This window comes from Zerene cesonia, chromosome 16, assembly GCF_012273895.1.
Source record: "Zerene cesonia ecotype Mississippi chromosome 16, Zerene_cesonia_1.1, whole genome shotgun sequence".
Classification (NCBI taxonomy): domain Eukaryota; kingdom Metazoa; phylum Arthropoda; class Insecta; order Lepidoptera; family Pieridae; genus Zerene; species Zerene cesonia.
In genome coordinates, this window is record NC_052117.1 from 6,504,471 (window position 1) to 6,516,574 (window position 12,104).

A 12,104-nucleotide genomic window follows, 5' to 3' on the forward strand; every position below is an offset into this window, starting at 1 on the left:
TTTTATTTCACTACCTATAATAAAAACATAATATAAATTCAATTCATAAAACGTGCTTCGTTCGAGCCACAAGTGCCATTGCGCCTATAATTCAATTTACAAAAATATTTTTACTGAGACCTTTATACCACAATGTGAATTAAAAATGTAAAGTTAATTAAAAATTATGTATTATTTCAAATATGCTGGTATTTTAATGGCGTTTAATTCTTAATGCGATTTATAATATTGAATATTTTTGTCGGTTCGTAGTGTTTAGAACTTTACTTTTGTTATTGTATGAACGATAAAGCTACGCAGAACAATTCGATATATATGACAAGAGACAAAGTGTGCAGGAGTTATTTAAAAGCTGATGTGAATAACAGCGAGATGAATAATGGATGATAAATCTTTTAACATTATTATTTGTCAAGCCACTAATTACTGTTTATTACAATTTTTGAATGGACGCATAAATAAATCACACATTTTATGAACCCAAGGTTCAATATTAATAGATGTTAAATTTCAAGATTCAAAATTTAAAACGCAAACGTAAATAAAATGGGACAAACATGGAGTAGCAAAATGCTGTAATTCAGCAAAAAATTTCTAAAGCAAAAAATTAATGCATAGGCACTATTTAATAAGCTTGAATGATACTTCACTATTGAAAGAAGTTGGAACAGCTTTCTTTCATGAAATGCTATGAAAATTTCCGCCTAACGCCATTACCAGAGCACAAAATTGAAATTTACCGGATAAAAAGTGAACAAAGACCGATATTCTTCGCAATATCCATTCAAGAACATTTTCTCATGTCTTTTTTTTTAGAATCGAGGAGAATTTTCTTGTCTGGCGAAGTGTTACTTTTTATGAAACGTCTTCGCGAGATTTTATTTCGATAAATTCTTATTCGTGTGAAATATGAATATTCACATTATATCGTCTAGATACATTTCAATATTTTTTCTTTCAGTTCCAAACTATATGAACACGTCTTTTGATTCTTAGCGTAGTATAATATATACTCATCATGTTTTTATTTGTAGATTATAATGAATGATGAAATTTTATATCATTTCAATTATAGTAATATAGTATTATAATAATATATTTTATAGTATTAAAAATGTAAAAAATATTTGAAAAGTATTAATATTTTGGAATTTCGATGGTTGAGATTGAATCCAGCCTGATGATCGAATTTTTCCATTCTACATAAATTTAAATATGTATCTTATATTATGATATACTATAACAATTTTCAACGGCATTTCCCATTGAAAGCAAATATTTTCTTGTTTCCTATTTCAAAACCTATGCTTCCTTTCTTCTAACATATTTTCCTCATTAACGTGAAGAAACACAGATAAAATAATACTATTTATATTTATATGTATTTTAACATATTTCGCTTCGTACAACAATTCACACAGCAAATTCCAATACGAACAAAGTCATTCAGTTCAAACTGAGAGCTGTCCTATAAATACGTTTTGTTCTAAAAATTTATTTAGCACTGGCAATGATCGAGCTGTTATTGTGCGAACACGGAACACTATAACCCACTGAACTGTATGACCAATATTGACGAACCGGTCTGGTGATTACCGTCTACGATTCATTGTTTGATATCAGGGGATTTGATTGACAAGGGCTGATAAAATCTTATCCGTATATTACATGTAAAACATTAAATTTTCAATTGGTTGCAGAATGAATCGGGTGTAAATTGATGTTTCTATTCAAAGAAAGACTAGAAGGAATAATTATTATTGACAAGACACTTCTTCCTTCGAATCCGTCCAAAACCTTCAAATTGTCAGAACAAGACCAAATGTATCACACATATAGCAACGGCTTTTAAATAAAAAAATAATCATCAAAATCGGATAAACCTGTAAAAGTTAATAAAAATACAATCGAATTGAGGACCTTCTCCTGTTTTGAAATTCTTTTAAAAATAGCTACAAAAATAAATATAATGGACTTAGGTACCTAAAAATTTTTTATAGTTTATTTAAAAATAAATATTCGTTAATGTTGATAAGAAGTCACAAACTTGATATATGGTTGTATTCACAGAAGGAATGTACATTGTATACAAGACATCTCTTCTACATTTTCCTCTTTTTTAACAAGATAAACTTATATAAAGATGAAACTTTAAGTCAAAAGAAACATGTTTTCTTCGCGATCCTGTTAAAACTTCGTCAGCAACGTCTTGCTACATAAAATAATGCATATTTTAAAGTAATGTTTAAAACGACTCTATTAAGGGGATTCAATTTTCCGCTCTGTTCGTCGCCCGCATATTTGCTGGAGTCGTTTTGACACACGACTCATAAAGCAGAACTCTCGGACATTAGAACAGGTGTTTCAATCTCCATGATAATAATTGTACCATTTTCTATATGACCGCTTGAACATCATAAAGGTACTACCAGCGAGTCTTGCTTGTTTCTAGTGCTTGATTCATGGATTAAGCAATTCAGAGATAAGGAAACAAAAATTTTAGACTATCCTCTTTCCGTCCTCTCTTGTAAAAAATCAAAATAATAAATTCCAAATATCAATCTATAAATATAATAAAACGACTTTTAACAAAAAAAACTGTCTTCAATTTGCCAAAAATAGACCAAATTTAAATGGAATCACATGGCAGGCATCAAATTTCAATAAAAGAAAGAATTATAAAAATCAGTTAAGTACACTTATGACAAAAAGACCTAGTCGAACTGATAATCTCATTGATTTATTGAAGTCAGTTGATAAAAGACAACTTAAACGTCAACCACATTTAAACTCAAGTTTAAACAACAATTTCATAAACGTAGTATAAATATTCAATTTTCCGCCGTTCGCCTCACACCACATTTGCCTGCCGTCAAAATGATACATGACTGCTCGTAAACCATTGTCTAGTGGCATGTAACATGTGCTTCACTGATCATATGGCAAGATGTATCATACTGGTGTAGGAAGTGACTTTAAACTATTAGTAATGGGAGAAGGCTCTAGAATGAATTGCATCACGCTCGCTTGGAGGGTGTTGCCACATCACAAAGGATCATGTAGCAATTTACATTTTGTTATCGTACGCTGAAATTTTGCATGCGAGATAAGAGCTAGGCTTACGTTTCTGCAACAAAGGCATATAGATACCTACAATTTGGAAATACTTCAGAATATAAAATTGATGCTGTTGGTTTTATACAATTACGAAGCTATAGAGTACACCATGTTTCTAGATCACGTCATGTGACTCTTTTTTATGAAATGACAACGAAACGCCCGGGTGGATCGCCTAGTAGCGAGCGTTCACAAATCCTTGTGAAAGTGTTGGCGGAAAATTGACCAAGTGTTCCTTTGGATGGATACCACAATAAATATGTGAACACTTTTTAATCATCCACTAAGGCTTTAAAAATTCACTTTAGTCCCTACTGACGGATACTATGAAGGAGTATAAGTACTTTCGATCAATTGTTGTTACAAACATGTCCATGTGTGACGTTTCCGTGAATTGCTTAAAGAAGAACCTCAGAGAGACTATAATTTATTAATTAATATATAATTCAAACAATGCACAAGATGTACTAACATTGTTTACTCGATGGTAAATGGGGCAGAATAGCCATTTCGCGCTTCATTGGCCGGTTAGCTGGGGCAATTAGCAGCAATGAAGTGATATGTCGAGTTGCAAGATTCATTAAAGCTTTTGATCGTGTTTTAGTTGGCTCGTTTTGTTAATGAATACCAATTCGTGTGATCAAGGGGTTTCTGTTGGCGTTTACGTGAGAGTAATTCAGTGTTTGTTTTATTTATTTATTTTGCTCCGTACCCAAAGGATTAAAACGGGACCTTACTTCGAAGTCTGTCTGGCTGTGTGTCTGTGTGGATGTCTGTCACTAGGGTGTATCTTGCCAGATGACAGTTGAAATTTTCATGATATGTTTTTTTTTAATGTGAACTTCTGTTGTCGCTGCTATCAAATAAAAGAATCGAGGTTAAATAACGGTTGGCACAGTCAATAACTAGATTTTTTGCAGTTGCGTAAACATTTTCTTTCATAGGCATTGTTTTCATATAGTTTTAAACGCAAGGCATAATGTATCTATTTAAATATTTTTAAAACGCATCTGTTTAAAATTGTGGTATTTATTTACTTAAATGTTATGAAAATTAGTATTTGGAAACTTCATCATAAATCAATCAATCAATAATATAGAATATAGACTTATAGTATAAATTCACCCTATCACTAAAAACACAGTCAATCATAAAATTTTTAAGACCATAAACTTTAAGTTCCTATCAAAAGATCGGTTTAATATCGGGTAGCACAATGTTCACAAGATGGCATGTATTAAAAGTTTTACGGTTTAACCACTTTTAAGATATTTATAACTACATTGTAATTTCTCCTTAATGATAAAGTCTACTTCGAATAGTTTTGTAATATTTGTATTTTCCAAATATAACGAAATTTTCATTATAATACATGAGTTAATAATTTAAAGCGTCGCTACGAAAAGATAAATGGCCAGTAAGTATTCCGATTCTATACGATCGGGAAATTATAAGAAAAGAAATGAAAATCAAAAATTCAAATCAAATTAGATTTATCAAACAATATATTTCTATCACTTCTTCTTCACAACATTCCATAAAAAACAAACGCAACACTTTTTATCGTTTCTAATCAATTCACATCACATACCATTAGGATAGATGTACTTTTTATCGCAGTTGTAGCCCGTGAGAAAATATTTGAAATTGTGCGCAAATAGTATAGTACTACGATTGCCATATACGAGAACAAGCTTAACTGGATCCTAAGAACCGTAAGCGGCATGTTGGTGTTAGTTGGACCGATGCTACGTCCACTGGCTCGGCCAACTCCGTTACTTCAGAATGAAATTGTTAACAAGATAAGAGTCAACTATTTGAAAGTACACTCGTGTAGCTGAATTTGAAGTCAAATCCTATTTAATGATTGCAATTTAGCTAATTTTTTGGGTTCATTAAGACTGGTTCTTATGGATTTTTATCACATTTTGTAAAATAATCTATAATTCTGGAATGAAATAACCTTATAAAAAGCACTTTAGAAATTAAATTTTTCAATACTCCAAAGTTTAAATAGAAAAACCAGGTACACTGTATTCGCCTACACGCATATGTACTTATATTAATTTACGTCGTAGCTGCTATGACATTGGCCAAACCATTTGCCAGCATAATGGACGCTGGTGGGAAACTAATCAATAATGGCTGATCGCGTGCCTTCAAAGTACAAGGACATGTGCAGAAAAACTTCACCGTTTCACTCCGAGCTTTTTTGTTCTCGTGTATCGATTAGTAGCTGTCTTTTATGCTGGTGCTTTTTACTTGTAATAGACAGAGCTGGGTTTGAAAGATGAAAAACAGAAACCAGCCCTTTTTGACATAACGTTTTGCACTTTCAAAGTTCAAAATATGCTTAGTGCGTTGTTAGTTGTGTTACTCAAAAATGAATAAAGGTTAAGTGCAATCAGCAAATCGAAAAATATTAACAAAAATAGTAAATTAATTGAAGAATATAGAAATTTTTTGTATGATATGCATTATATAGTAATTAATAACTATAATGATCATAAGCACACTTTATACTTAATAGTTTCACTTTTATCGACCATAATATCACCTACAGAAAACATATAAATCCATAGATTACAGGATAGACATCGAATAGAATTTCTCAAGGAGTTCATACAAGGAGTATAGTAAGCTTCTTACAGAAATCTTTTGAGCTATGTATACAGCTAGCCGCGTATATACTGGGTACCTTGTGACAATAGCTAAGCCCAGTAAGTAGCCTTGACACCAGTATTTCCTCCGGCGGTGTGTGCTTAACGATTTTAATTTCAACTCACTTTGGCTTTCTTCCAACTCTTGTAGATTAGCCTTTACATTTCATGCAATTTATATTTTGTTAGATAGAAATAAAAGGCCATGCAAATATTTCATGCGAAGTGGCATGAGTCAGCAACTCTGTCATTTCAATATGCTTACTTTAGGTATCTTTTTAAAAGTTTTTTTGTTATGTTTAAGATAGATCTTACTTAATTCTACATCGGTTCAATTTATTATTCCATTCTCTTAATAAATTATCTTAAATAAACACAGCCGTCTGTGTCTACATAAAGATAACGTGATTAATTTTCAAGCTGATATACTCAAAGAAGCCCTTATTAACTATACAAAACAGAATACATTCCTCAGTTTTAATATTCTGAGCAGACAGTTAAGAAACAAAGGCATACAACAAGCCATTGTAAAAAAGCCATTGTCATGAAACTACGGCATCAGCGAAACGTAGAATGTGGAAAACTTAAAATAGTATTCCCGCATCCCAACTTCTTATTCTATGTATCTTATATGTATCCGCATCTTTGAAGATGTACTTCCCGAACAAAAGACTACATACAACTTCCCTGAGGGTAGTCGGAGATCGCTGGGAGCTGTGGCGCGGTCGTTTCGATATTGAATTTTTCGAATTAAATCTGCTCAATGGAAGCGGGTGGATTTAACGTTTGACAAGCTTTTATATGTCATAGTCCGCTATGTAACCGGCAGTATTTAAAGACTTATCTTTTGGTTTAAGGTGTATATTTTTTAAACTTCATTTTATAGGTAATATATAACATTCAAATACATTGCCATAGATAAACTATATCAATTTCAATCATAACGAATACTCCCTACATTATTTAAAATATTGAAACAAATCTAAAAATGTGAAACTGGAATAAAACTATTAAATAAAAAGCAAGCCTCGGAACCATTTGACTACGAGTAAAAAATTGTTTTCCCAATTGCAATGAAAGTAAAATGAATACGTAAAAAGTATTTCAAATATACCGCAGCTGCAGAAAACTTAAGCGCGTATATAAATCACTCAAATTACATGATAACCCCAGCATTTTCACCGCACGTGTGTAATATTCGTAACAGGACCCACGAGTATTCTTAACTAAATTGAGCGATGTTGCATCAAACCAGTACAGGGTGAAATGTGATGAACCGAAATCACGCCCTATATTTTTTAATTCTCATACGAGAACGCTTGAAGTGTGTGTATGAAAAATTTAGCTGGAATTAAGGTTTTAATATTTATCTCGTTGTTTATTTTGCGGATTTCCTTTGTGTTTTAATCATATAGTCATAAGTACTACGTATAAGTACTTGTTACTTAACCATCTTATTAATTTCGATTGAATGTCTATCTTAGAAGTAGCTAGCAATTGAAACAATAATGATCGTGTACTTTTAAATCGACTGAAATTCTATTATTTTTTGTATCATTTTTAAAAGCTTTGTTAAGTTTCCGCTACTATAAGATTGCTGCGCTCCATCTTGCGGGCGCTGTTTTAAACTTTAGATAAGTCCTCATGTTTAGCTTAACACGTTTCTATTAGCTTCTCATATATGTTTGTATGTAACCGACTCCTTTAGTTTTGTCATACAATATAGAAAATATTATTCTTCCCACAATAAGCTATTATGGTTTATTTGTATACGAAGTTGTAGTGGAATGTAATTAAAATAGTCCCTGAGTATGTGCGTGTGTGTGTGTGTGTGAATGCGATTACTGTGAACAAATCTCCATGTATACCCGTCACACCTATGTACATTGAAATATTAACGTATATAACAATCTATAGAACTGACAGACTTCAAATTCAATATTACCGTTTAATGAGATCATTTCCCCGCATCAATATTCCGTACATCACTACGGTAGTATATGAAAACGCAATTATCGTTAATTCCCATCTGTATGTCTCCACTTTCAATGAACATTCGATATTTGCGAACAGTCAATTTTTAATTGCACAACACTTCAGTTTTAATCCAATATGAGAACGAGTGTTTGGTTCATGAAATGGGGAAATATCTGCATGAAAACCAATTACCTACAATCTTCATATAGGATAAAAATACTGATGTCAGAAAATTTACAATTTGATTAAATTAATTGTATGTGCTATTATAATTTATGTTTAATTTTTAGTTTTATAGCATTGAATAATTTATGTGTTAATTTCTTACTTTTGTGAAAAACAATTACTCATTTATAATTGTGTTACAAAATGTTCCCTTTTAATCAGATTTCTCTTTCATTAAAAATACTTCACTTAGCGTCGTGTTTGAGAGCAACAACATAATATTTAATAACATAAATTTATAAAAAGAATCACCATAAAAAAATAATTAATATTGTTTTAGCTATAAAGGGTAAATTTATTATCGTAGCTACTGTTTATACCACGTTTAAAAATAATTTTCATGATAATGAAAATAAGACAGCCATACCTCTGTAGGTCAATAGAAAATCATAATTAAGATCTTCCTACAATGAAATTTAGTAGCGTTCATATTCAAAGGAAGCTATAAAATACTAATCTTTCTTTAACTTTATGTCTGAGAAAATATTTTAATAAAACACTATTATCTTCAAATAAACATAAATGAGTAAAGGTCATTCAATATCTTTATAGGAACTTGTGGTGAGGCGCGTGATGCTCTTACAAGATTATAAATACACAATCCTTTAAGGCTATTAACGAATGGTGCACTATGCTTTAAATTAAACATCGTAGTTTCAAAACAAAAAATTTAATGGTCAGCTCGCTATAAGAACTGCTTCCCCAGAGACCAGTAGCTGACCACCAACTTACGTAACTTCTAGCGCTTGCTCTGACATTTAGAGCGTGTAGTATTTTCAAATGAAGAACATTTCTATTGTTTATAATTAAATGATTTTTAGATTTAGTACGTGCGGTATTTTCAAATAAAGAACATGGTAGATTTTTCTTCCATTTATAATTGAATGATTAATCGTTATTTCATGTAGTACTTCTGTAACATGTTTAGTTATGGAGGCATGGTTTAAATTATTAATTGTTTTATAGGTAGGTCTAGGTCCTATGGTTGTATACCCTGCATATATCGGATATAAGATACTAATATATTTTGTAAATAATTATACGTATAATTGCTACTTTAATAATAATATAATCTTAGAATTAGTAAAAATTAAAGTTTATTTTAAATGTGGTAGAAATTAGAGAAGCCATTCACTGCCCAATAATTATTAAAGTATAGTTTGCCGCATAGCTAAAATGTACGACATTCAGATATACTAATTACCAAAGAAATAAAGCCTTACAAGTACAACCCTTGCTGCATAGCATAACCATTTCCCGTGTATACTCGTTTTAATACCATAATTTGCCTCAGCCATACTCCCTCATACCGCATTGTACGTCACAACAGGCCAGTTATCACGATTCCACTCCAACGCACCACCCACTGCGTTCATTGAGCTCAAGTGGGTGTAACTAGTGCATACTCCCATCTACACAACTAGATTCATCTAAATGTCAAACTTATGAAAGGGGTGTAGGTAATTTCTAATTTCATCCATGGCAACAAAATTTCTCAATCCGCATCATCTCAATTCTTCGCTGGAACGATCCTAAAATTAAATAGCCAATAGATATTGTTCAGTGTTTTACGGAGAATAATTTTAAATGATAATATCATTATGCCATCATAAATAATCCGCTTAAATAAAAAGCAAAAGTAATCCCTAATCTGCAAAAATAATGGCGGGCCGCAACTGTCACGGCAAAAAATTAAAAGCAAATGTTTGTTTGAATTTTCTACGCTTATTTAAGCCAAGTTCAACTCGAATCCGGTCTCTTTATTGAGAAACAGGATTATGTTCGCTGAAAATCGGATTTTCTTCCCATTTAGTTACAATAAACGATGACTGAGCAGCTACAATGCACTTAACTTCCCTATACAATCAAAAAGAATTGTTAAAAACTTGTGGAAAATGTACTTTCTTTAATAGATTTTTATAGGATTTGGTTTATAAATCATTACGTATCGTATCGTATATATATGTATGTTTTATCAGTATAAGTAATAAATAATAATGTAATAAGATGAAGAAAACATGATTAAGTATGGATTTATTCGGTTATTTAAGTTGCAATCGAAAAAACTTACAATAATATCGATAATTCAAAAAATCTTCAAAGAAACTTGTTTTCTCCCAAAATATATTTTATTACAATACTTCAGACAAATAGGTATTGTCTTAATTTGATACAGTGATGCATCAACTTGTATTAAATAATAACAACGCTTCAAATAACAAAATTGCATGAAGACGTATCTACTTATATAATATAATTTTACGACGTATGTAAGAGTCACGTTTCTGCCGCAGGCTTAGTGCTTGTTATAAATATCTATGTGTATATAGTTCGATACCGTACTGCACTATATTTAAAGCAAGCGCAATAGATGTCTATTTATAATCTCAGTTCAACCACCCATAACGATTATAACTGAATTGGGATACTGTATCTAAATCCTCTAGTTTTAATTATTACACTTTCATTCTAACTTTTCAAACGACTTCAAAAGACAGGAGGGGGTTCAAGCTGGTGGTCACCCAGACGGTCCTATTAAAATTTGGTCTTTTTCTGAGAATTTCATAGTGGTTTAGACTATTGTTAATAACAATAATTTAACCATAGTACTGACATTCTAATGTCGATAAACTGGTTTTTTGGTTGTTGTTTCAGCCAAGTCTAATAGAATATTTTTTCTTAATTTGTTAAATGAGTACCTAATTATACTAGTCTTATAACTCTACATATTTCTCATGAACGAATATTTCTATGTTATATTAAAAAAGCTTTAAATTAATGATTGCGTTGTAATATAAATTTGCTGCTTGGTCCTTATAAGTATTCTCAATTATAACAAAAACTAAAAACGATAATAAAGAAACCATAAGTTACATACAGCACATCATTAATATTATCTAAATAAAAAGGTATGCGCGCTTCAATGCCGATTTTAAATTAATATATTTAAGTTATATTCAGAGTGGAATCTGGAATCAGCTTAATCTACATCAGGTGCGGACAGGATTTTGCGAATACCCTCATTTGCATATCCCGCAAAACCACTTCACTTCAAATCTAATAACGATTGCAAAAAGGAATATTCCTATTAGTTCTGCCTACCCGACGCCCATAATAATCAGCTTTATCGAAGTATGCTCTGAATTATCGATCCATTATGGTGGTATATATCAGAAAACTAATGCGTGTATCGCTTGATTACGACAGTTTCAGTCCATGAAATCTATTGACTAGGTCTCATTTGCAACACGTGCTAGAATAATGCCTACGGAATACAATTTAAAAACGGTCTTTCGCTTGTCATTTTTCATTATGCAAATTAAGAACAGTAAAAACGTTCTATTTTCTGAATAAACTACATACAACATAACTAGAACTATGTCAATTAAATTATGAATATTTATTTCTTCTTACTTAAGTATCTTCTAGAAATATTTGGAAAGCCTAACTTATTTACTAGAAACTCTGTTTTAACCATACATTTATGTATTACGCAATAATTTTTTCCAATTTTCATATAAAATTCCACGAAACCAAGCAATTGTCACTAACGAAAAACTTCTAAGGTATCATGCCGTTTTCCGCCGGTCATTCTATTTTACGCGTAACATGAAAACTTTGTATCATTGATTATTGGTTTAACTCTGCCGGAACACCGCAACTGCCGACGAATATCTGTAAAATATTATACACTTACCTGGCTAGCATGGAGACCTTCCAAAAATATGGTAAAAACACTAATAAAAAGCACGGCGCGCGACATATTTGCGGCCGCGGTGCGTTCCCGATCCCGACTGGCCACAGCTGACGTTTGTTCAAGACGCTTCAAAGCTGCGTACTAGTATATCGCTACGGCAATGTACGCGTACCTAGAAGCTAGCGTATATATCGACCCTCTCGGGAGCGAGAGGGACGGAACGCAAAACGCCGTAAGGTGGATAGAGACAGACGAGGGAGTACTACGCCTGCGCTGTGCTGTTAAAACGCAATGCATGAGGAGTGTGTCCATAACGAATCACGAATGCTGTCTCCGTCTACCTCTGTCTGGGTTTCCCGATGATGAGCCATCAGTTTTTTAATAAACCTTCAGTGGCGATTTTGGCTCTTATTCACTTGGAAATAGAG

General features: G+C 32.0%; 1 protein-coding gene across 6 annotated transcripts in view; it reads right to left on the reverse strand.

The window, feature by feature from the left end:
* Nucleotides 1–11,830, reverse strand: part of LOC119832819 (amyloid-beta-like protein) — an 88,891-nt gene extending 77,061 nt beyond the window's left edge. For all 6 annotated transcript variants that reach the window (XM_038356599.1, XM_038356597.1, XM_038356598.1 and 3 more), the window contains exon 1: nucleotides 11,677–11,830. In XM_038356599.1, the coding sequence (XP_038212527.1) occupies nucleotides 11,677–11,742 (66 nt within the window). In that variant the 5' untranslated portion in view covers nucleotides 11,743–11,830. The remainder of the gene's footprint in view (nucleotides 1–11,676) is intronic.
* Between the last annotated feature and the right edge of the window lie 274 nt (nucleotides 11,831–12,104).